At 37.4% G+C, this 25,364-nt stretch overlaps 1 protein-coding gene across 6 annotated transcripts in view; it reads right to left on the reverse strand.

The window, feature by feature from the left end:
• The window catches only part of RIC8B (RIC8 guanine nucleotide exchange factor B), a 101,219-nt gene that overhangs the window by 25,268 nt on the left and 50,587 nt on the right, over positions 1-25,364 (reverse strand). For all 6 annotated transcript variants that reach the window (XR_006790559.3, XR_006790561.3, XR_006790560.3 and 3 more), the window contains exons 5-8: positions 17,078-17,306; positions 16,031-16,126; positions 10,615-10,759; positions 28-172 (exon numbers count right to left, since the gene is read on the reverse strand). Coding sequence is in view for 3 of the 6 variants with exons in the window: in XM_064590672.1 (XP_064446742.1) it covers positions 28-172; positions 10,615-10,759; positions 16,031-16,126; positions 17,078-17,306 (615 nt within the window). In the remaining 3 variants the exon portion in view is untranslated. The remainder of the gene's footprint in view (positions 1-27; positions 173-10,614; positions 10,760-16,030; positions 16,127-17,077; positions 17,307-25,364) is intronic.

A 25,364-nucleotide genomic window follows, 5' to 3' on the forward strand; every position in this document is an offset into this window, starting at 1 on the left:
TAGGTGAAAAGAAACTTGATACTATACTTTGGTTTTGCATTTTTGTATTCTTCAGTGTCTGTGTCCTCGTCCTCTGAGTACCAATTATCTCCTCTTCCTCCAGCCAAGAGGCCCCTGGCCGCCAACAGTCCTGCAGCATTCCCATAGCCAGTGTATTTCAGCAGGCTATCCACTGCAAAAACAGAAGAGGTTTTTAGACAGGAATCCTTGGGTGCTCACTGTCATAACCAACTATTCACCAGTACAGGGAAGTTTGGAGATATATACCACAGCAGTAAACCTTAAAATTGAGAGGTTTTCAAAGTGTGGTAGAGGTTATACTGAACTACCTACAAATTCTCCTACATGCTCTGAGGACCAAAAGCCTTTTTTCAGGTGTCAGAAATTCAAGCAGAACTGTTTGGAATATACTTTGTGGCAGGAATGGAGCCTCTGTGACCACAGGGTCATTGGTAAGGGTGATATTTTAGGTTTCTGGTCACAAAGCTTTTCATTCAGTTTTAGAGAAAGGATGACTAGAAACTAGAATTAATGAAACCCAGACTGGAATTTTACCAACACTGTCATTATCTAAAATCTTTCTTGTACCCTTTATAGGAATGACAGGGAAAGAGTACCAGAGATCACAAAACTTAAGGATGTTTGCAAAAAGGATAGCTAAGTTACTTTTGTAAAAAAGTAAGCAACAGTACATAAGCACATGATACCCACTGAGAAGGTAGGTCCAGGAGTTAGACTGGCTAGATTTTATTAATGGCCCTACCACTTACTAGGCTGGTTGACTTGGAGAAGTTATCTTATAGCGCTGTACCCCACTTTTTCTAGTCTGGAGAATTGAAATAATAATCTACTTCACAGGTTAATACATGCAAAGCACTTAGAAAACTATCTGGCACAGAGTAAATACTCTTTCTTTTTCCCCTGATGATATTAGGTAAACTGAGTGTGTTAGGCTTCTCTTAGTAAACAACAGCAACAGCCCAATGAACCATTTGGTGCAGGTCAGCATTACCTTGTCATCAGTGCAAGGTGATAACTCTAAGATAAGTGGACACATAAAACTTTTGCAGGGGAACCCTGAACTGTAGGAATTCTTTGTGTGTGTGATTTATAAGAACCTTTAAGGAAGATACTAAACAATTGTTAGCTTTATTTAAGAGCACTTTCTTTTCTTCAGGTACAGTTTCAAGGTAAACACTAAAATATTCAATCTAAAGATAAAAATTTTAAGGCTTTCAATAAAATGTAATCTTAAAGACAACTATAGGAAACAAACCTAACACTATTTTATTCACGTATAAAGCTTCAGTAAAACCTACATGTGAAATACTACTGTAATTCAGACCACTTAACTCAAAAAAGACAAAATAAAGCTGGAGAAGATTCAGAGAAGGGCAATTAAAATGACTTTAGGGTCTGAAAGGGGCAGCAGATAGGGAAATAGGGGGGGTAAGGAAAGGCGATATAGATGATCAGAGTATGAAATCATCAAAGGCATGGATAGGATGAATAGTCCAGGAGAGAATTGTTCATTAAATTTTCAAGTACTTGAATTAGAGGGTACCTTCCTTGACACTGAAAATAGGTACTTTAGGGACAAATAAAAGGAAATCCTACTTTCAAAGGATATAGCAGACTGGTGACATCTGTGCAAAAGGAAACATGGATTAATAATATAAGTAGGTTAAAGTTTATTCTCTTTCAACCATCTTCTACCTTAAAACCTATTGGTAGGGGCGCCTGGGTGGCTCAGTTGCTTAAACGACTGCCTTCGGCTCAGGTCATGATCCTGGAGTCCCTGGATCGAGTCCCGCATCGGGCTCCCTGCTCGGCAGGGAGTCTGCTTCTCCCTCTGACCCTCCCGACCCTCCCCCCTCTCATGTGCTCTCTCTCTCTCTCAAATAAATAAAATCTTTAAAAAAAAAAAAAAAACCTATTGGTAATTGTTGTCTCTTTGGTAATAAATCTCAGTAGATGCTAGATAGAATCATATTAGAATTTAATGAGGGATCATGGTGGTATAATTTGAAAGCCCTTGGAATAAATCTGAATATGCTCCCTCTTGCTCTCAGTGCCTCTGCAAGACTGGAATGGTTTAGATAAATTAATGAATTCTTAATGGATAATTAGGGAAGTGAATATCCAGTACATACAGATATTCTTAATACTCATGGAGGTCAGACAGGACTGTAATGACTTGGTCAGACACAAAGTCAGTGAGGCGAAGGATCCTAACTCTGAACCCACATGGCACTGATACTCCCATTGTAAGCACTTTTGATAAGGCTTATTTTTTTTTAACAAAGAGGTTTAGTAGTTCCAGGGAAAAAAAATCACTAAAATTGTAAAAGCGTAAGTTGAGACATGCATATACTTAAAAAATAACAATAAAAAAGATAAAATATAAAGAACCACGTACAATGGCTTAACATTAAAATAGTTTAAGAATGCAGAGTTTATAAAAGGCCAAAATAGGTTAAAAAGAAGTAAACAGAACATTAAATAATATACTTTCTTAAGGAGACAATCCTCCTGGAAGCTAGTTAATAGTAAAAAAACACCTGGCACTTTTATGAAAATAATGCAGTAAGTCCATTTATGGGAACAAATGTGTCAACTCTGACAGTTTGGGTTACAAAGGCTATTTAAGACACATCTTGCCTTCAAAACAGGTAAGGCTATAGCCAATAGTTCTAAAATCAAATGAACTTCTGTTAATAGGATAAAATACTTAAAAAATGGGGGTTGGGGTAGGGAGACAAATGGACTACGAAATCTTCACAGTGAGAAACATTTTCTTTGTGAAGTTCTGATTGACATTATTTGGCAGAGTGTTTTGAGCTACTTTTTAAGCTATTTTCAAATACACTGTACAATATCCTGTCAGTATTGGGAAGGTAGTAAAAGGAAAATGGACTGAATCTGGATGTTAAAGTGAGTTGCTAAGGCAAGGAAAGGTTTTCTGGGTGGCCCTTAAAAACAAAAAGAATACAAAAATATTGATTTTTCTGTCCCAGTAATCAACCATGCAGTTAGGTAAAACTGCTATAGAAATGATACAAATCAGCATTCAGTCAGAAAGTTAGAAAAAATATTGCACCATTATTTTATCAAGATGCTGGAGGGCACCATGAACAGAGGGAAACAACCATAGAAGCACACTGCAGTTAGATGTGCACTGCTGGTAAAAATATCACTGCTTACACAAATGTGGGTTTTATCACTCTCTATCATGAAAACAATAAGGGGTTCTGCTGTTTACCAAGGAGGAAGAATGGCAGAGCCAGATTCTACCCAGAGACCATTCCCCTTTTTCTGTTATGTAGAGAAGGCTTTAATCCTTTTCCTTCCAAATAGTGCAACTTTTAGAAATTTTACACTAGCAGCCTCCTCTAACTAGTACTCTCCCTATTTCCAGCCTCACATGCTTCTTCTATTCCTTGTTTCATACAACTGCCTCATAGATCTTTGTAAAGCAAAAATATGGTGTTATCACATTCCTGGATAAAACCTTTAAGATCTGCCATGAAGGCTAAGGATGCTTCATTTTCTGGTCTCTGCTGCCTTTTCCAAGCTTACCTCCTATTATTCCTGCACATCGTGGATTCTTCACATCTTGAACTAGTCTCTTTCTTATAAATACCAGGGCTGTTTCCCATTTTTCTGTGAAGACTTTCTCTGACTGTGTCCACCACTACCCAATCATTCCCTCCTTCAGGCTATCACAACACCTGGCACATTCCTCTCTTACAGTGTACTGATCATTCCTTTATATGGAGAGATCCACAAGACCATATATTCACTACACTGCATTCAGACAGCAGAAATGTTTACTTTTTTATAACCATTTGTAAGGTACTTTGTTAAAACTAGGTATCCAAAGATGAAGAAGACATGATCTCTGACCTAATGAAACTCAATTTGTTGAACTTGCATTCTAGACATTAACTGAGGGTGAGAACATAGCAAATGTCAAAAGCACTAAAAACAGACGTAAGTAAAAATGGTACAAGGAAGACAGAATGATTAACTCTGCCTCCATGATCAGACAAGTCTTCACAGAGAAGATACTTAAGCTGATCTTCAAAGATAAATAAAGCTCACCATGCTAACAAAGATATTCCATGCAAAGGGAACAGTAACTGCCAAGTTGTGGAGATAATGCCAAGAAATGGTACAGTATAATCTGGCAAGAATAAAAAAAATTAGCATGACTAAGCAGAAAGTATATAATAGTAAACTGAATTTAGAATAGAGGCAGGCCATGAAGGTATCTAATAAAATTTGGATTTTACCAGGTGTCAGGGAGTCACTGAAAGCTTTACAAGGTGGTAATGACAAGACTGTATTTTAGAAGACTCCCTCTGTTAGCCAGGTGAAAGACAGACTGAAGAAAACCTGACCAGAAACAGAGGGCTATGATTATTTTAAGAGTTTATTAAGAGATACACAGATTTTGGAATCTCCAGCAAACAGGCTGAAGCAGAAGCCAAGGGAGAGGATGAGATCACTCAGGAAGCAATGTAAAGTGAGAACAGGGGCCAGATGAGAACTCTAGGGAACACTGGCAATTAAGTGTGGGCAAAGACAGTTGTCAAGTAAGACTGAAAAGAAAGGTCAGAAGAAATCTAGGAGTGTATGGTAGCACAGAGACAGAGAGTGGTCAATAGTAAGATAAAGGCCAAAAAATATCCATTGCTTTTGAACATCAGTTACCTTGTGAGCTTATGGAGAGCACTTCCAGTGGGATCTGGGAGGTAGGGAATGGCAGTGGAAAGCCTAACTTGGAGCAAGCTGAAGCCTGAGTGGGTAGTAAGGATACTAAGAGGAAAACCAGATTAATCTTTCAAGATGCTAAGATATGAAGGACAGTGACATGGAGATGTATATAGGTTGAGGAAAACACATAGGGACAGTTAAAAACCAAAAGAATAGAGAGTAAGTACTTTCCAAGAAGATGAAGAGAAAAGATCAGCAGGAAAGGAGACTTTAGCTTCAAGCTAAACAGACACTTCTTCCTTGGAGACTGAAATAAAGGAGACGAAAGCAAGCTCGCAGTTGTGGGGCTGTGCGCTGAGGGTGTTCCAGCCTTATTTCTCTGTGTGATTCAGCCTCAACCACAGTGCCTAGCATATGCTAGGAATGAATGAATGTGTTAACAGGGGGAGGGTTGTATTATAAGTTATCTTCTTTTATTAGACGGTGTAAGGCCTCTCTTTTAGGCCCCTGGAGAAAGTATACAATTTGCAGAACAGGTAATACAAGTTTAGATTTGGCTCAACAGAAGTTGGTAGGCACCAACACAAGGTAACCTGTGGGCCACTGTCCATTGAGGATACAGTTTTAGCCTGGCACAGATGGGTATTTAAGGCACTTAGGTAACTTTTTCTGTGCCAAGTCTGCCATGAAATTTTGCCCTTTGTATCTCATACCCTATCAATTTTCATTCTTAATTTAGTCTCTGTGTTCCTAACCCAATTTGATTGCTGCTTGCTGCATCCACTTAGTGGTGTGACTTTTGAGCCTTGATCATGGTACCTTCACCTTCAAACTTAGCTTTGAATGTCCTTAAGAAGAAAGTTCAACACTGATGAATTATTGGAAATTTATCTCATTTTAATATAGTTTGACTCCAAACCTAACCCTAACTCCAAAATCTGATGATTTACAAGTTGAATGTAGACTACAAACTTTTTTTTTTTTGGCCAGATAGTTTTAAATTAGAATTAGTTGACAGCATTTAAAAACTGGGAGATTTTATGTAAAAATTCAGAGTCCTGGCTTCTCTTGAAAAATCTGCAAGATTTGGTAATATCGGCCGTATGTTCCTTCATGGCAACCATCAGTTGGAGCTAAGTAGTAGCAATGTCCTCTCTCCAATCCCGCATCATCCCCTAATCCCAACCCACCGCCTTCCAGCAATGAGTTAAGTGTCAGTTTTCATTTATCATTTTATGTCCAGTCCATTTTTATTACCAGCCTGGCACTTGTAGGCATGTAAGTTTGTAACCCTTGATAAGAAAGTAAGTAATAGGAGAGCAGAGACCTTGTTTATCTTTATACCTCTGTATTCTCTGGCTCTAACTCAAAAGTTTTTTGTTGAATGGGTAAATTTTTATTTCAGAATATATCTACTAAACTTAAAATCAAGTTGGAAGGAAAAGTGGATGAGTATATATAGAATTGTTAAAGATAAAATGAAAATGATACACTTTTGCTAATATGGGTTGGCTTTGGGCTCAAAGGACTATAAAACTTCAAACAGACTAAGAGGGAACAAAGCTAATCCTTTCAAATGAAAAACAATGAGCAAATTCATTTATAAATGCATATACCATATTTGCTATCACACTAACACATTAAATGTAAGGTGATTATATTTAGATATGTAAGTTAGATTTAGATATGTAATTATAGAAGAAATAAACTTTAGTTTTCCTCTTTAAAAAAAATTTAAAAGTAAACAAGAAATGCATGCTCATTGTAGAAAAATTATAAAATACACAGAACTAAAAAAAACCAGTCATCCTACTACTCAGAGGTAACAATGGATAATATGTTAGTGTATATTTTGATAAACCTCTTTTGACTGATAGAAACAGATGTGTGATTCAGATTTATGTATACATACATAATTACACTTTAAAAAACAGCTTATTTCGGGCAGAAGACATGAAGAGACATTTTTCCAAAGAAGACATCCAAATGGCCAACAGACACATGAAAAAGTGCTCAACATTGCTCGGCATCAGGGAAATCCAAATCAAAACCTCAATGAGATCCCACCTCACACCAGTCAGAATGGCTAAAATTAACAAGTCAGGAAACGACAGATGTTGGCGGGGATGCGGAGAAAGGGGAACCTTCCTACACTGTTGGTGGGAATGCAAGCCGGTACAGCCACTCTGGAAAACAGTATGGAGGTTCCTCAAAAAGTTGAAAATAGAGCTACCCTATGACCCAGCAATTGCACTACTGGGTATTTACCCCAAAGATACAAATGTAGGGATCCGAAGGGGTACATGCACCCCAATGTTTATAGCAGCAGTGTCAACAATAGCCAAAGTATGGAAAGAGCCAAGATGTCCATCAACGGATGAATGGATAAAGAAGATGTAGTGTATATACACCATGGAATAGCATGCAGCCATCAAAAAAATGAAAGCTTGCCATTTGCAAAGACGTAAATGGAACTAGAGGGTATTATGCTAAGCAAAATAAGTCAATCAGAGAAAGACAAATACCATATGATCTCACTGATATGAGGAATTCTTAATCTCAGAAAACAAACTGAGGGTTGCTGGAGTATTGGGGGGTGGGAGGGATGGGTGGCTGGGTGATAGACATTGGGGAAGGTACGTGCTATGGTGAGCGCTGTGAATTATGTAAGACTGATGAATCACAGACCTGTACCTCTGAAACAAATAATACATTATATGTTAAAAAAAAAAAAAAAAGATAGCAGGAAGGGAAAAATGAAGGTGGGGAAATTGGAGGGGGAGATGAACCATGAGAGACTATGGACTCTGAGAAACAAACTGAGGGATTTAGAGGGGAGGAGGGTAGGGGGATGGGTTAGCTGCGTGATGGATATTAAGGAGGGCACGTATTGAATGGAGCACTGGGTGTTATATGCAAACAATGAATCATGGAACACTATATAAAAAACTAATGATGTAATGTATGGTGACTAACATAACATAATAAAATAAAATTAAAAAAAACCCCAGCTCATTTCTGATCTTGGAAAAACTGATTCAATTCAGCCAGTATTTACAGATTGCCATGTGCAAGGTACTATAATTCATTTATAAATGCATATACCATATTTTGCATTAATTCCAAGATACTACATCAACCTTTTTTCAAAATTATGAAAGAATTGAATTGTTTAAAAGAGCAGATGTGAGAACAGTTGAAGAAAATTACTATAAGAGGAAATGCGGCAGAATGGAAAGAGGACTCAAATTTGGGCTTTAGTCCTCAAGCACTGTGTGACCTTGAATAAATTACTGAAAGTGCCAGGTTAACTCATTTATGACACTGGAGGGTCCTTATGAGAATTAAAGGAGATTATGGCATAGAATGTTTGGAACATGATACCCACATACATAATAGTTTTGTTCATTATCATCATTATTATATTGATCAAATTATGTTGTTAATATACCATCTTAATAAGAGGAACTGAAGTGGAAATAGAAATAAAGTTTAAGAATTCAATGGATACAACTCAACAGCAAAGACCCCAAATAATTCTATTAAAAAATGGACAAGGGCGCCTGGGTGGCTCAGTTGGTTAAGCAACTGCCTTCAGCTCAGGTCATGATCCTGGAGTCCCGGGATCGAGTCCCGCATCGGGCTCCCTGCTCAGCAGGGAATCTGCTTCTCCCTCTGACCCTCTCCCCTCTCGTGCTGTCTCTCTCTCATTGTCTCTCTCGCAAATAAATAAAATCTTAAAAAAAAAAAAATTAAAAAAAAAATGGACAAAAAGCCTGTAAAGACATTTTTCCAAAAAAACATACAAATGGCCAAAAGGTATTTTTGTGAAAAGGTGCTCAACATCACTAATCATTAGGAAAATGCAAATCAAAACTACAATGACAGGGGCACCTGGGTGGCTCAGTCGTTAAGCGTCTGCCTTTGGCTTGGGTCATGATCTCAGGGTCCTGGGATCGAGCCCCGCATCAGGCTCATGGGAAGCCTGTATCTCCCTCTCCCACTCCCCCTGCTAGAGTTCCCTCTCTCGCTGTGTCTCTCTCTGTCAAATAAATAAAATCTTAAAAAAAAAAACAACTACAATGAGAGATCACCTCACACCTGTTAGGATGGTTTTTATCAAAAAGATAAGAGATGGTAAGTGTTGGCAAGGAAGTGGCAAAAAGGGAACCATTACATACCACTGGTAGGAATGCAAATTGGTGCAGCTACTATGGAAAATAGTATGGCGGCTACTCAAAAAATTAGAAACAACTACCATATGATCCAGCAATCACACTTCTGGGTATATATCTGAAGCAAACGAAACCATTATCCCCAAGAGATATCTACACTCCCATGTTCACTGCAGCTTATTCACAATAGCCAAGATATGGAAAAAAGCAAAGTAACCACTGACAGATGAATGGATAAAGGAGATGTATGTGTGTGTGTGTGTTTGTGTATTTATTTATTTCAGCCATGACAGAGAATGAAATCCTATTTGATAACAAGGATGAACTTAGAGAACATTATGCTAAGTGAATAAGCCAGAGAAAGACAAATACTGTATGATCTCACTTATATGTGGAATCTTAAATAAAAAAAAAATTAAGCTCCTAGAAGCAGAGAGTAGAATGGTGGTTGGGGATAGGGGAAATGAGGAGATGCTGATCAAATGCTGTAAGCCTTCAGTTATAATAAGTTCTGAAGATCAAATGTACAGCATGGTGACTACAGATGATAGTATTGTACACTTGAAATTTGTAAGAGTACGTCTTAAGCATTCTTACCACACACACACAAAAACAAAAAGTAACTATGTGAGGTGGTAGATGTCTTAATTAACCTGTGTTAATCACTTCTTCAAATATATACAACTTTACTTGTCAATTATGTCTCAATAAAGCTGGGTAAAAAAAAGAATTAAACTAACTTAAGATTTTGAGGAAGTGAATTTTCTACCTCCAAATTATGTCTCACAAAACTGAGGTACTTTAAAAAAGTGGAATACAAAATCTGCTTAGATGGGATTTTTATACCAGTACATTTATAAAACTAGGAGCTAAAAAAAGAAATAGGTAAAAATATCCGGATATCTTGAAGTTCCTTGTTTGAAGAACTTGCTTTTGCAGAGCTTTGCCCATATAATTTTAAGAAATATTTGAAATTGTTAGATGTTATCTCAGAAGACAATCACTTTATATATACTTACAGAATGGTGTTTATTACATTGTAGTATAATTATTTTAAAATTTCTCTCTACCTCTATCTTATCCTTATCTCAAGGGTAAGGGGTTTATCTTAGGCATTTTTTGTACTTTCCATCTTCCTTTTTTCACTTCCATAGTATGTTATGTAGCTCACATTGAATAATTATTTATTGATAAAATAACTTCGTGAAGAAACCAAGACTCCTATAGCTTTAATTCCAAGAGGAATTAAAAAGGGGAACTAACACAGGCCTGTGTCTGGTTATCAAAATAGTAGCACCTTGGGGGACCCGGCTGGCTCAGTTGGTACAGTATGTGACTCTTCATCTCAGGGTTATGAGTTTGAGCCCCACACTGAGTGAGATTACTTAGAAAAATAAAATCTTAAAAAAAAAAAGTAGCACCTGAATTACTTAAGTGGATTTTTCATAATGACTCCAGGTCCTGACTCATCAAGATTAAGAAGTGTGGGTTAAGGATACAGAAGGCAAAGTTTAATGTGAGTGTGTTTGCACATCTCAATGAATTCAGAAGCATATAGAAAATGTTTTTAAATTATTAATTTTTAATATCTCCTCAGGCCCTCTAACAGAAGATAGGAGAAAGCTCTGAAAAGAGTGGAATGATACGGCCACTATTAACAGAAAGATCTTTCAAATTCCCTCTGAAAAATAAAAAAGAGAGCAAAGAGAGTTTAACCTACCTCTCTCTTTGCAAAGGACAAAAAGGAATTCAGCAGCAATTTGCTTGACTCCAAGGTCAACATGTGTCATGAGGCGCACCAGCTTATTTCTCACAGTTGAGCCAACTTCAGGTCGATTTGTCACATCCCTCAATGGTGGTAAAACCTAATGGCAGAAATGCAAAAACCATCATCAGTCATGGGGTACTAGAGTAAGTGAGGATGGTACCATGCAACTGGTCAGTCTTATAATGTCTAGGAGCTCAGTTTTGTAAGAGTGGAAAAAGCTTTTAAAAACTAAATAGGTGTGCTTCCAGATAAAACAAAACAAAACAAAACCCTCAAATGATTTCATGCGTGTAATGAAATTTCATTTGAAGAGAAACACCTCTTCACTGTACCACCATGAAATACTCTAATTTGTTTGAGTTTTTAATCACCAAAGCATCTGGAATGCCTTTGCCTGCCTCTATCAAAATCCATTTTAAAGTCAGGGTCAAGTTTCTCCTTCCACAGGGCCTTCCTTAATACTTATACTCCTATTGATTTTCCCCTTCTTGTAATTCCTGCAGCATTTTCAGTATTTACTAAAAAAATCTGTACTTAGGTTTTCTTGTTTTATTTTATAATAAAAAAATTTATTATTTTTTTATTTTAATATAATCTATTAATTACTGAATACTTTCTAGGTGCTAGTTGCTATAATAGAGGATATACATACATTCTCTATAATCAATCTCCACAGTAACCTTGCAAAGGAGGTAGTAACATCACTATCGTCCCTACTTGATTGATTGATCCACAGAGGGCTTAGGACACTTCTTGGTTTGTCTGTTTTTTTGCTCACTCACTCACCTATTCATCCACCCAGACCGCTCCCTCTTCAGGATCTCCTCCTATTTCAACTGGTTGCTTCATCTCAGCATCTTCTGACAATTCTCTTTCTCCTCTTTCTAAGTATTGGAATATTCAAGGGTTGAGCTCTTGGGCAACATTCTTCACTATTTTCACTTAATCTACTGGTGATCTTATCCAGTTTTATGGCATTATATGGTCTCTATATACTGAGAACTCCCTAAATTATATTTCTATCTTGATTCTTTACTGACTTCCAGACTTTTATAGGCCTCTCAAATTTAGCATGTCCTAAACAGAACTCTTGATGCTCCCACCAAAGCTGTTCCTTCTTAGTTTTCCATCTCACTAAATGGTAAGTCTATTTTTCCAACTGTTTAGTACAAACACCTTGGAAATAAAATAGCCTTTTCTCTTTCACACTCCATAACTAACCACAAGCAAATTATATTGTTTCTACCTCTGAAATATATCCATAATTCAGCCACTTCTCACTACCCGCTCTAATATTATTAAATCCAAGTTACCAATATGTCTCACCTGAACTGATTATTACCACAACCTCTCAGTGTTCTCTGCTTTCATCCTGGTCCTTCTAATGATTTCTTCTCTACAAAGCAGCTAGGGATCCTCTGAAAGTCAGATCATGTCATTCCTGTTCTCAAAGTCCTCCAGTTCTTAGGGCTTCTCATCTTACAGTGAAAAACAATGTCCTTACAACTCCATTAGTTTTCACATAATCCAGCTTCCTGCTATTTTTCTAACTTCATTTCTACTGTACTCCTGGCCTACACCGCTACAGCCGCACAGACCTACCTGGAACCCCTTACGCACACCCCTCACTTTCCTGTCTCACGGTCTTTGCGTTTGCTGCTCCCTCTGCCCAGAAACTCTTTCTCTAGAAACTTGCATGGCTCATTCCTTACTTCAGGTCTGTGTTCAAATGTCACTTATAGGAAGACATTTCCTGACCACCCTATATGACCTCTCTTTTTTTGTGCACCACCCTCCTCCAACCATTTTAATCTTTCTCACAGCACTCCTCACCACCTGATAACAGTATATATTTCTTTACTGTTAGCCTTCTTCTACAAGAGTCAGTGCCATGGGGGCAGGGATTTCTTACTGCTCTCAGTGCATGGCATATTACAGGTGTTTAATAAATATTTGTTGACTGAAGGAAGAATGGATTAATTCAAATATCTTTTTTTATTTTAAGTAATCTCTACACACAATGTGGGGCTTGAATTGACAACCCCGAGATCAAGAGTTGTATGCTTTACTGACTGAGCCAGCCAGGCACTCCTCAAATATCTTTTTAAAAGTGCCTTCTATAAGCTAGGCACTATGAGAGGAAATGAGGATAAAAACGAAGTCAATTTACTGTGCCAGGCCCTTCATGTGTATATCATTTTATTTAGTCCATTCAATTGACTTCTTTCCTCTCTCTCTTTCTATACTGAGTGCCTACCATGTATCAGGAGGTATTGGAGGTGCTGTGAACACAAATGGCAACTAAATCTCAGAAAATTGAATCATCTACCCAAAGTATTTACACAGAAGCCATATTTCAGTATTTCTGATAGGGTAGAGCACCAGGATTTCTATGCTCTATAAGCACAAGGTCATTGCTATGCAATGTAAATCCTTATTATCTGATTCAGCCAACCATACTGAGTTTTATATGGTCTCTGTATACTGAATGTATTGACGAATGAGATATCTAACAAGTGATTTCATGTAGCATGTGCCTATTGTTCCAGAGTAAAGAATCTATTAACAAAAGTTATCACTCCAAAATTTTGTTAGCTATGTTTTGGGTTTCTTAAAAACAAGTTTTTTAAAATAGAAGTTTGTTGCTTTTATTCTTATATATCACTTCCAGACAAACTGCATTTGTATGGACTCATTCTATTTCCTCCCAAATATTACCCTCCAACAATCTTCTTTCTTTTCTTTGACAAATCTTGTTCATTTCCTCTTTCAAATCCACAGAATCTCGTCTCTTTTGTAAGCCTTTCCAGACTAACCCAACCTGGGTCAGTAATTTCTACCATCTGTTCTTTTTCTACCCGCCTAAATACTTAAGATCAATTTCCTTTGGGTATGTATGAGTTGGATTTAATCAGGTATTAACTACAGGGCATAATAATTAATTAGCCATCATTCCATTTATACTATTACCAAAATTAATCATCTGTTACTTTACATTCTGCCTTTCTTAATCATCATAGTTTAGACTGCATCTTTCTCAGAAGGAAAGTTGATTTTTTTGTGTGTCTTGTATCTTAGTCATCTTTACCTGTCATGTTTAATCTCTTTATACCGTAGTGCTTCTTTGAGGACAAAAAGTGGGTCTAATAATCTTTGTGTCCACATAATATGTGGCCCAAGGCCTTCATATAAAGTTGTTTAACAAACAGGTTTTTTTTTACTATCTTGGTCAGAGATAGCAAAATCTAAACAGTTCAATTGAACCTGGATCTCCTATGAAAAAAAGCTAAAATATAGAAAACTTAAAATATTTTTCATTTATTATTCTTTACCAAGTACTCCTAGTCACAGTAGAATGTCTTAAAATAATCAAATTGGAAATGACCTTAATTCATTAACTATTTTATTTGATTTAAATGATTATTCATGCTTTCATGGTACTACTCTCTTCTTCCAATGGACTGTAAATTCCTCAAAGAAAGAGTCTCTACTTTCTAATCTCTCCTTAGCATCAGTATCTACTAATGTGCTTCACATGTAATAAGGTGCTTACTGAATCTTGACCATAAACATAAAGGGAGAAAATGAAGCTGGTTCATTTAACAAGGGAAATTCTACATGGCAAAAAAAGAGCAGTGGGGTGAATGGTGGTACCATGTATGGGGAAATGTGGAAAGAAGGAAAGAAACAGGGTGAAGGGATGGGAAATCAAGAGCTTGGTTTGGGATATGTTAAACTTAAGACCTCTACTATACATCCAAGGGGAGGAGATGAGTAGGCAGCTTGTTATGTCAGTCTGGAGCTGAGGGGACAGGTCAGGGCTAGAGATATAAATTTGGGAGTCATCAGCATATAGATGATTTTCAAAACCATGACTGCTGAATGAGATCACCAGGGGAGTGGGAGTGGAGACAAAGACAATATTGTCTCGGGGCGCTCAGACATTGCAAAGAGGTTCCCTATTGTGTCCTAGAAACCAAGTGAAGAAAGTATTTCAAGAAGGACAGAATACTCAGTTACATCAAAATGCATTGGGGGAATGCATTTAGAAAAAAAAAGATTTGAGAACTATCGGATTTGGCAATACTGGGTTGGTGACTTTTGAGGAGCACCTTTGCAGTGGGGTGGAAAGCATGAAAGCCTAATTTTGGTGGATTCAGGAGAAAAAGATGAGTAAAAAGAATAGAGAGGGTGAGTATGGAAAACTCTTCTGGGGAACACTGCACTAAGAAGAGCAGAGTGATAGGGAGGCAGCTTGAGAAGTGAAATTGAGGGAAGGTTTTTTGTTTTGTTTTGTTTTTAAGATGGAAGATGTGTTTGGGTGAAGATAGAAATGACCCAGTACATTAAAAAAAAAAAAAAAAAAAAGATTAATGTAAGAAGAGAGGAAATAAATGCAGGAGCAAAGTTCCTGAGAAGGTGAGAAGGAAAGGAATCCAGGGCACAAGTGCAGAGGCTGGCCTCAGAAGAAAGTGGGGACAATTCACCCATTATGATAGAAGGGGAGACAAAGGATATATGATAATGGGCAGATGGACAGAAGACCAGCGGTGGAAAGAATTCTTACCATGAACTCTGCTACCCATCCTACTCCAAACCTTCACCATCAGTTCTCTTTTCAACTGGCCTCCTTGCATCTACTCACATTCTCCTAGTCTATCCTACATACAGTAGCAGAGTATTTTAAAATATAAATGACATCCCCTTCATTTAACTCCCCTTCTCAAAATGGTCCAGTGCTTTCCCATCTCACTTAGAAGAGAATCACAAGTCCTATACAACCTTAGGCCATCTGGTTCTTGCTTACTTTTTTTACTCCTTGCCAACTTGGTCTAGCCTCCTTGCTTTTCCATAAGCATGCCAAAGCATCCTCTCATCTCAGGGACTTTGACTTTTTTCTCTTTACATTCCTCTTCCAGATTTTCTGAGATCCTTTTCTTACTTATCCAAATTTCTGCTCAAATGTCACTTTCTCAGAGAGGCCCTCCCCATTCCCCTAAGACTCCCCTTCTCCTGCTGTCTTTCTTTAGAACATATCATTACATGACATTATAACATAAATGTATTCATTTCCTTTTTGTTCCCCCACTGTAAGGTAAACTCCACAAGGCAAAGACTTCATCTGTCTTTCAGTGCTTAGAAGACAACACAAAGTAGATCTCAACTATTTGTTGAATAAGTGAATGAATGACTCAGAAAAAATACTTTTTTCTGGATTAGGAAGATTTCAAAGATTAAAACTAACTTTTCTGAGTTTCTGATTATATGAAAGAAAACCATTATGAAAGAATGCAACTCATTAATTCTATTTTTAAAAACCATATATAAGAAGATTAACTAAGAGGAGTAATTTGCATTAAGCAGTTACCTGATCTTTGAGAAATTTTCTGATGTTTCGATGGGCTCGGGAACATTCTGTTAATAAGCTGAGAACTGGAGTGAGACCTTCTCTATAGCTGCTTCCCTATAAAGAAAATCAGACATACTGTATTAGTTTCTTTTTCTTTTTTTTTTTTTTAAAGATTTTATTTATTTATTCATGAGAGACAGAGAAAGAGAGAGAGGCAGAGGGAGAAGCAGGCTCCCAAGGAGCAGGGAGCCAGACGTGGGACTCGATCCCAGGACCCTGGGATCATGACCTGAGCCGAAGGCAGACGCTTAACCATCTGAGCCACCCAGGTGCCCACTGTATTAGTTTCTAACAGTATTACCTTCCTCTGTATAACTGAGCATATTAATACTCCTTTTTTGAGGGAGAAACATTTTATGTTACCAAAGCTTTATGAACTATTTAAGAAATTATTTTTCTAACAATGTTTCCATTCCATCAGTTATCTTCATGTTTATTAATGTCCGTTTTTATCCTCCTTGGATTTTCCTACATTTTGTGAGGTCCTCACTGGCTCAGCCAATGGGCTTAAATGAGGCAAAGGTTTTGATGACCCACCCACACTACCTTGCTGCCTTTTAATATAGTTAACCTGACAAAGCAAGTGACAGACAAGAGAAAATAAGCAGCTCACAACAAATGAAAAGTTGATGATTTTTTTTTTTAAAGATAGCTTTTAGGCATTATGTAAAGTATTTATCATCAAGTTTTTTGGGGGGGATAATTTTTACTTCTATGTCTTACAAAATACTTACATGGAAAAGTAATTTTTCCTTTGCTTTCAGGCCCTAGTCACACTTTTGGTCTTGCATCAACAAAATTTTTGGCTTTAAACAAATAAATTCACTTGGTTTTTTGCAATTAATCATATACTGTAATAAAATGATTTCCAGGGTACAATCACACAAAATGTCAGCTATTAAAAAAAGTTTCAATTTAAAAATCATGTCCTGTGATGTCTGCATATATGGCACATTTACATTCTTTAGAAACATTTTCCCAAGGCCTCCATTTTATCAGCCTTACCTTGTCTATTCTCTTCTCCATAAAACTGAGTAAAACATGAATGGCTTCCATATTCATACCATTGTATACCATGGTATTGTTTTTCAAAACAGTTTCTTTCTCAGCTGTTTTATCACTGGGTAGTTCATCTAGTGTCGTTGCCTCTTGGGCCGTTTCTTCATGGGTTAATGGACAAATGAGAACATCCAAACAAGAGACCGGAACATTGCTTAAAAGGTTGACTGCATTGCTGAAAAGCAATTTAAAAATACAATATTTTGATTTCATTCAATAGTCCTTTAAAATGCAAACATAATAAGAAGTTCAGAAATGACTTCTAGGAGTCAATTAAAATTTTTCTTTTTCAAAACAAGCCTTTAATATTACTTGGCATTTACTGACTAAGAGACAGAAAATAAAGAGAACTGTTTTAAATACACATATGACAAATTAGAAAGAACAGATGTTAAATGGACACACACAATCACATGATGCCATGTCACTTTCTGAAATGCTAAAATAGGAATTAGTGTGCTTTAACACCAGCCCTTTAATTTTATTATGACACAATGCTAGCCTTATATTTTTTCCTTGGGGTTTTAAATCCTTTTGTGGAGCTACTGGTGTTTTATTATTCCTTAGATTACAACATAAAGCATCTGAGAAGCTGTATATAAGCAGCTTATCACAGAGGCAACAACATTAAAACCCAAATATTACAGGATTAAGTTTTGTTCTTTCTACGTATAAAAAATACAATTTTTAGATCATCCCATTTTTAAAAAGACATTAGCAGAAAATGGTTAATGGTGCTTTTCCTCCTTTTCTCATCATCAGGTCTCTTTAAAAGAGGCCAACATAGCCATTTCAAATCTTTATCCCCTAGGCCTTTCTGCTACCTTATTAATGAACACATGCACCTGGGATGCACACCAGTAGGGGGAACCCAAACCTTGTGTTTTTGGTATTCCCTAAAAATCTTGTTCTGTTGCTCAGTGTGTAAGAGATTAAAGTGACACTAATAATTTAAAAATTAGACATGTTCTCAATTAACAGATTTTCCTTCAGGCATTATTTCACATTCTTTCATCTAAAAGGAGGTGGTGTTCTCTGCTAACTGGATCTTCTAAGCCTGTGCCTCAGAACTTCCTGATAAACAACAATGGAAAGACAGGCATTACATTTCCTAGTGACAGAGAAGCAGATCTAAAAATAACCACATCCTGACTAAAAATAAACTCTTGCAAATGCAATCAAAAAGTCTAACCACTTGGAAACCAAACTCAGGGCTTAATCTATCTGATTGTGTCTTAATTTAGACCATAGTAGTTCCTTTTAATTTAGATTATAGTGACAACCTCAAAAATAAAAGTAAACAGCAACAAAACAGAAATAAAATACACATTCATTTTTTTTCTTTCAATCTGAAGTATAGCTCTCATTTCTCCAAGAATGAGTATTTCCTTCCTTTCTTTTTATATTATGGAAAAAAATATTCATAAGAGATCAAAGTTTAAAAATTAGACAATGCAGAACAATGGGTAGTAACATAAAGGGTATCAAAAAAATCTGAGCCACGAACAAAAATAACAAATCCTATGAATGAATGATTCCTGGTAAAATACAAGTTATTTGGTGGTCCCCACGAAAAATCTTGCTGCTGCTGTGATTACTACCTGCTACTGTTAAACAATGGCCCTAATTTTGGTTATTTGTAAAAAATCACAATTGGTTGAAATACAATGCTTTTCCCACAAACTTTCTTTTAAAAATTTTTGCAGACATCTGTAGTTCTTTATCTAGACTTAAAAATGTTTCGCTTCTGACTTAAGCATTTGGAAACTGTTGTTAAATATCACAGATTCACTGGGGATGAAAACAAACAAAAGAACTCTACCATAGAATTACTTTCTAAAACTGTATAAACCATTTTGAAATGTTAGGATTTTTTTTTTCAACACACGGGGCAATAGGCACTGGAGTCCTCTGATAGTATGATTCTCTAAATCTACCATAGAGACCACACTGAAAAGTTTAAGACAATGTATTTCATTACAAAGGAATGTTTCCCTTTAAATTCATTTAAAATAAGCAGTTTCCAGGAATCCAGTAAATTTAAGAAACCAAATGTAGAGTTTGATTCAACAAATATTTGGAGGTTTTAGGCTTTTCAAGGAAAGTTCCCATTTTCTCGTTTCTTATTAAACAACTGGGTTTCCAAACAACTACAAAATTAATTTTCTGGCTCACTGTGTTTGAGCTATTCTTTTTAAGTAAGGAAGGCCCGCTTTTTGAGCTCTGTCACTTCTCTGACAGTTTTATTTGTGGTAGAAGAGTGTATGAAATTCTCCAGCTACCAGGAAGTCAGTGACTATGCACAGATCCGCACAATGGTGTTTGCATTCCTACTCCAGGGGGTAGAAATACTGTGTATATTACTCTCCCCTTTTCAGCTTCCTAGAGATCATTAATCACTGGGACATGACATCCTCCCACTCCTGCTCCCAGCCCCCTCCTGATATGCAGATTCAAAAGCAATGCCTATTTAGAACTCCTTAATGCCCTGATTAAAGCCTTGTTAGTTGTGGGAGAGGGGAGGCAATCTAAAATCCAGTCCTGTATCAGTCCTGGACTAAACATAATCTAATACCAAATGACAATGAGGAGCATGATAATGGTACATGTAGACCTACAGCCATTAATAAATCTTCCCGGTTCAAATATATCTTTTTTATATTTGGGGCTCACATATCTTTTCTTTATGGCTAGAGAATTTATTTAAATGAACCTTAAGATCTCCAAAAGACTTTCTCCAAAAGATGTAAATTCCTAATTTTAGCTCAATTCAGTAATTATTTATTACTTATGTCAGGCATTGTTTTATGAAGAAAAGAGACAAATCCCTGCCTTTATGGAGCTTATTTTCCAGCATGGAGAGGACAGTCAATGAAAAGTAAACAAAACAAGTAAGATGACTGAATAGCATGATAGAAGGTGATAAGTGGCCTGGTGGAGAAACCCAGGAAGGTAAGATAGAACAGGTGGGTTATAATTTTGAATAGGGTAGTCCTCACTAAAATGGTGCCATTTAAACAAAGACTGAAATGAAGTGAGGGAATGAGCCATGTGGACTACGTGGGAAAAGAACATTTCAGAAACAAAAGCAAGAGCAAAGGCTCCAAGGTAGAAAAAGTGGCATAACTGAAGAACTGTAAAGAAGTTGGTGTTGCTGAACCACCATATACAGGAAAAGGAGTAGGATAGGAGATCAGATAGGTATAGGAGGCCAGATTGGTATTGGAGGCTGTTATAATTTAATTTTATTCTCAGTGAAGTGGGAGCCACTGTAGGGTCTTGCCTGGTGATATACTCTTATTTACCTTAAAAGGGTCACTCTGACTACTGCATTGAGAACAGAGGGTAGGACATCAAAGATGAGAAGAATCAGGATGTCACTATAATAATTCAGGTGATTGAACATGATGATAACAGTGAAGTGGTTACATCTGGATATATTTTGAAAGACATTTCTTGACAGGCTAGTTGTGAAGCGTGAGAATCCAAGTTCTAGCCTTTCTTAGCAAGTGGAAAGCTGGAGTTGCCATAAACTGAAATGCGAAACACTGCCAGAGAAGCAGCTTTTTAGGGGAAGATTAAGAGTTTAATTTTGGATATGTTAAGTTGGGGATATCTATTAGACTTCCAAGGGAAGATGTTAATAGGAAGTTAGCTGCAAGAGTCTGAAGTTCAGGGAGGGAGATCTGGATTAGAGATAGAAACTGAGGAGTTATTAGCATGTGGATGGTGTCTGAAGATAAAAGGTTGGATTAGATCAGTGAGGGAATGAGTATGGACTGAAAAACTAAGAGGGCTGAACCTGGGGCACTCTGTTGTTTAGAGGCTGAGGAATTGAGGAAGAAATTACAACTAGTGAGGTGGGAGGAAAACCAAGATAGTATGGTGGTATCTTGGAAGAAAGTATATATGCAAAAATGGAGTGATCACGTTGTCAAATGATGTGGACAGATCAAGTAAGATGACAAGTGAGAAATGTCCACTGGGTTTATTAGCAACATGGAAGTCACTAGTGACCTCAATAATACCCATTCTGGTGGAGCAGTGGATCCAAAGCCCAAGTAGATCAAATTCAAGAGAGAACAGTAGAAGAACCAGATAGTCAAGAGAAGACTGGAGCAGCTGCAGGTGAGAAGTGTCTAGAAAACTTTGGATAAGATATGGATGGAAAGACCCCTGAATGCTGCTCTCAGCAAAGCATAGCTTTTTAACCCACAGCAACCTGGTCATTGTTCTCCAAACGTGCCATAGACACAAACTCTTTTCTGTATTTGGCCATGTGTTCTCCTGCCTAGCATGTTCTCATTCTTTAAGACTAGCCTAAACCTCACTTCATTTCACAACAAATATTTACTATGCCTTGTGCTAGGTGCTAAGTATACAGTGTAAAGCAAAGGACAAGGCCTCTAAAGGAGGGGCCTTAGTAGGCAATGAGAGCAGAAAAGTACATGTATGTCTGTGTGGAGTGGGGTAGGGGTATTATAAAGGGGACTGCCATGATAAGATGTAGGTTATAGCCAGATGGGTTACTGATGACCTTAAACCAGAGTTATTCTGGCAAAAAAGGTGCAGAAGCCAGGGAAACATAGATTTCCCCAATAAGGCTGCAGATTATTAATAAATGCAAAACGACAATACAAGCTTGCTCTTAAACATAAAGACAGAGGGGAGCCATAGAGGATTCTAAGCAGAGATCTGCTTTTTGAGAAACAACTCTGCATGCAGGGGAAAGGATGGACCAAACTGTTGGGTTAGGTAAAACTGTCCCACAGGACTGAGCCGCCTGAGTTCAGAAGTGGAGAAAGAAGGTGGCCTGCCGGTTCTGGGGTTGGGTGCTTCAAGACTGGCAGGACATGACAACGAGGGCGTACAGATTAGGTTGAAATGATGAACCAATGCTTGAGAATAGGGAGGGAAGAAAGCAAACCCATAGGGGGCTCATAGGTAGGAGAACAGCAATCACCAGGAGACCAGAGGTCTGGATGAGGATGGAGAACAAGTATAGTATGAGTAAGGAAGACTTTCCTCCTCATGTTACACCATAGTGAGCTAGTCCTTTAAATTCTATTAGCAATTATTATTTGGACAATTAATTCACTGGGAAACTACTCAAAAACTATCTTGTGATAGCTCTTCGATTATGGCCTTGAATTATTTTTTAACTTTTCATAATATTTATGTCTTGTCTCCTCATTTAGACTTTATGTTCCTCCAGAGTATGCACTGTGGAGCCCTTCAAGCACCTAGCATGGTGCTCAGTGATAGTTCAAAAATTATCTCTTCACCTAGATAACTGTTATTCACAGTAAGAATCAGGTTAAAGAGCTAGGAGCTTTATTTGACAAAATACAACATCCTTTCCTGATTAAAACTCTTCAGAGTATAGGGATAGAGGGAACATTCCTCAAGTTCATAAAATCCATCTATGAAAAACCCACAGCGAATATCATCCTCAATGGGGAAAAGCTGAGAGCCTTTCCCTTAAGATCAGGAACACATCAAGGATGCCCACTCTCGCCACTATTGTTCAACATAGTACTAGAAGTCCTAGCAACAGCAATCAGACAACAAAAAGAAATAAAAGTATTCAAATTGGCAAAGAAGAAGTCAAACTCTCTCTTTTCGCAGACGACATGATACTTTATGTGGAAAACCCAAAAGACTCCACCCCCAAATTACTAGAACTCATACAGCAATTCAGTTATGTGGCAGGATACAAAGTCAATGCACAGAAATCAGTTGCTTTCTTATACACTAACAACGCAACTGTAGAAAGAGAAATTAGAGAAACGATTCCATTTACAATAGCACCAAAAACCATGAGATACCTCGGAATAAACCTAACCAAAGAGGTAAAGGATCTATACTCTAGGAACTACAAAACACTCATGAAAGAAATTGAAGAAGACACAAAAAGATGGAAAAATATTCCATGCTCATGGATCGGAAGAATAAACATTGTTAAAATGTCTATGCTACCCAGAGCAATCTATACCTTCAATGCCATCCCAATCAAAATTCCAATGACATTTTTCAAAGTGCTGGAACAAACAATCCTAAAATTTGTATGGAATCAGAAAAGACCCCGAATCGCCAAGGAAATGTTGAAAAAGAAAAACAAAGCTGGGGGCATCACGTTGCCAGATTTCAAGCTATATTACAAAGCTGTGATCACCAAGACAGCATGGTACTGGCACAAAAACAGACATAGACCAATGGAACAGAACAGAGAACCCAGATATGGACCCTCAACTCTATGGTCAAACAATCTTTGACAAAGCAGGAAAAAACATGCAATGGAAAAAAGACAGTCTCTTCAATAAATGGTGCTGGGAAAACTGGACAGCCACATGCAGAAGAATGAAACTCGACCATTCTCTAACACCATTCACAAAGATAAACTCAAAGTGGATGAAAGACTTCAATGTGAGACAGGAATCCATCAAAATCCTAAAGGAGAACATAGGCAGTAACCTCTTTGACATCAGCCACAGCAACTTCTTTCAAGATACATCTCCAAAAGCTAGTGAAACAAAAGCAAAAATGAACTTTTGGGACTTCATCAAGATAAAAAGCTTCTGCACAGCAAAGGAAACAGTCAACAAAACAAAAAGGCAACGCACAGAATGGGAGAAGATCTTTGCAAATGAGACTACAGATAAAGGGCTGGTATCCAAGATCTATAAAGAACTTCTGAAACTCAACACCCAAAAATCAAATAATCAAGTCAAAAAGTGGGCAGAAGATATGAAAAGACACTTCTCTAAAAAAGACATACAAATGGAAAAATGTTCATCATCATTAGCCATCAGGGAAATTCAAATCAAAACCACATTAAGATATCACCTTGCATCAGTTAGAATGGCAAAAATGGACAGGGAAAGAAACAACAAATGTTGGACAGGTTGTGGAGAAAGGGGAACCCTCTTACACTGCTGGTGGGAATGCAAGTTGGTACAGCCGCTTTGGAAAACAGTGTGGAGGTTCCTCAAAAATTTAAAAATCGAGCTACCCTATGACCCAGCAATTGCACTCCTGGTATTTACCCCAAACACAGATGTAGTGAAAAGAAGGGCCATGTGCACCCCAATGTTCATAGCAGCAATGTCCGCAATAGCCAAACTGTGGAAAGAGCCAAGATGCCCTTCAACAGATGAGTGGATAAAGAAGATGTGGTCCATATATACAATGGAATATTTACTCAGCCATCAGAAAGGATGAATACCCAACTTCTACATCAACATGGATGGGACTGGAGGAGATTATGCTAAGTGAAATAAGTCAAGCAGAGAAAGTCAATTATCATATGGTTTCACTTATTTGTGGAACATAAGGAATAGCATGGAGGACACTAGGAGAAGGAAGGGAAAAATGAGGTGGGGGGGGGAATTGGAGGGAGAGATGAACCATGAGAGACTATGGACTCTGAGAAACAAACAGGGTTTTAGAGGGGAGGGGGGAGGGGGGATTGGTTAGCCCGGTGATGAGTATTAAGTAGGGCACGTACTATATGGAGCACTGGGTGTTATACGAAAACAATGGATCGTGGATCACCACATCAAAAACTAATGATGTATTGTATGGTGACTAACATAACATAATAAAGTTAAAAAAAAAAAAAGAGCTAGGAGCTTTAATGATAACAAAAAAATAAAATAAGACCCCCCTTCTCCGATCTCTCCAAAGTAAACTCTCTTGTTTTCTATATACCTATATAAGCTTGTCTGTGTCCTACACAACCCTCATCAACATAACTGCACTTATTTACCTACATGTCTGTTTTACCCCCTAGCTGGTGAGCCCTGGAGAACACAGATTATACTGTTTTCATCTTTGTTGTTTTTGAGCTCCACATAGTGCCTAACATAGAGTAAGTGCTCAGTTAATAAGTAGAAGCCAAAATGAAATCATCCAATTTTCAAACTTCTACAAAAAAAATTTTTTTTATTGTAGTTCACATACAATGTTTTATTAATTTCAGGTGTACAACATAGTGATTCGACAATTCTATACATTACTCAAACTCAATGTTCACCACCTTAAGTGTAGTTACCACCTGTCACTAAACAACATTATTACAATATTATTGACTTTATTCCCTATGCTGTACTTTTCATCCCTGTGACTTATTTATTTTATAACTGCAAGTTTGTACCTCTTAATCCCCTTCACCTGTTTTACCTACCCCCAATCTCCTCTCCCCTCAATTTTCAAACATTAATTAAAAGTTGGC

The sequence above is a fragment of the Mirounga angustirostris genome, unplaced genomic scaffold (assembly GCF_029215605.1).
Source record: "Mirounga angustirostris isolate CCGP_5_RB_7025 unplaced genomic scaffold, mMirAng1.0.hap1 SCAF_5, whole genome shotgun sequence".
Taxonomy (NCBI): Eukaryota; Metazoa; Chordata; class Mammalia; order Carnivora; family Phocidae; genus Mirounga; species Mirounga angustirostris.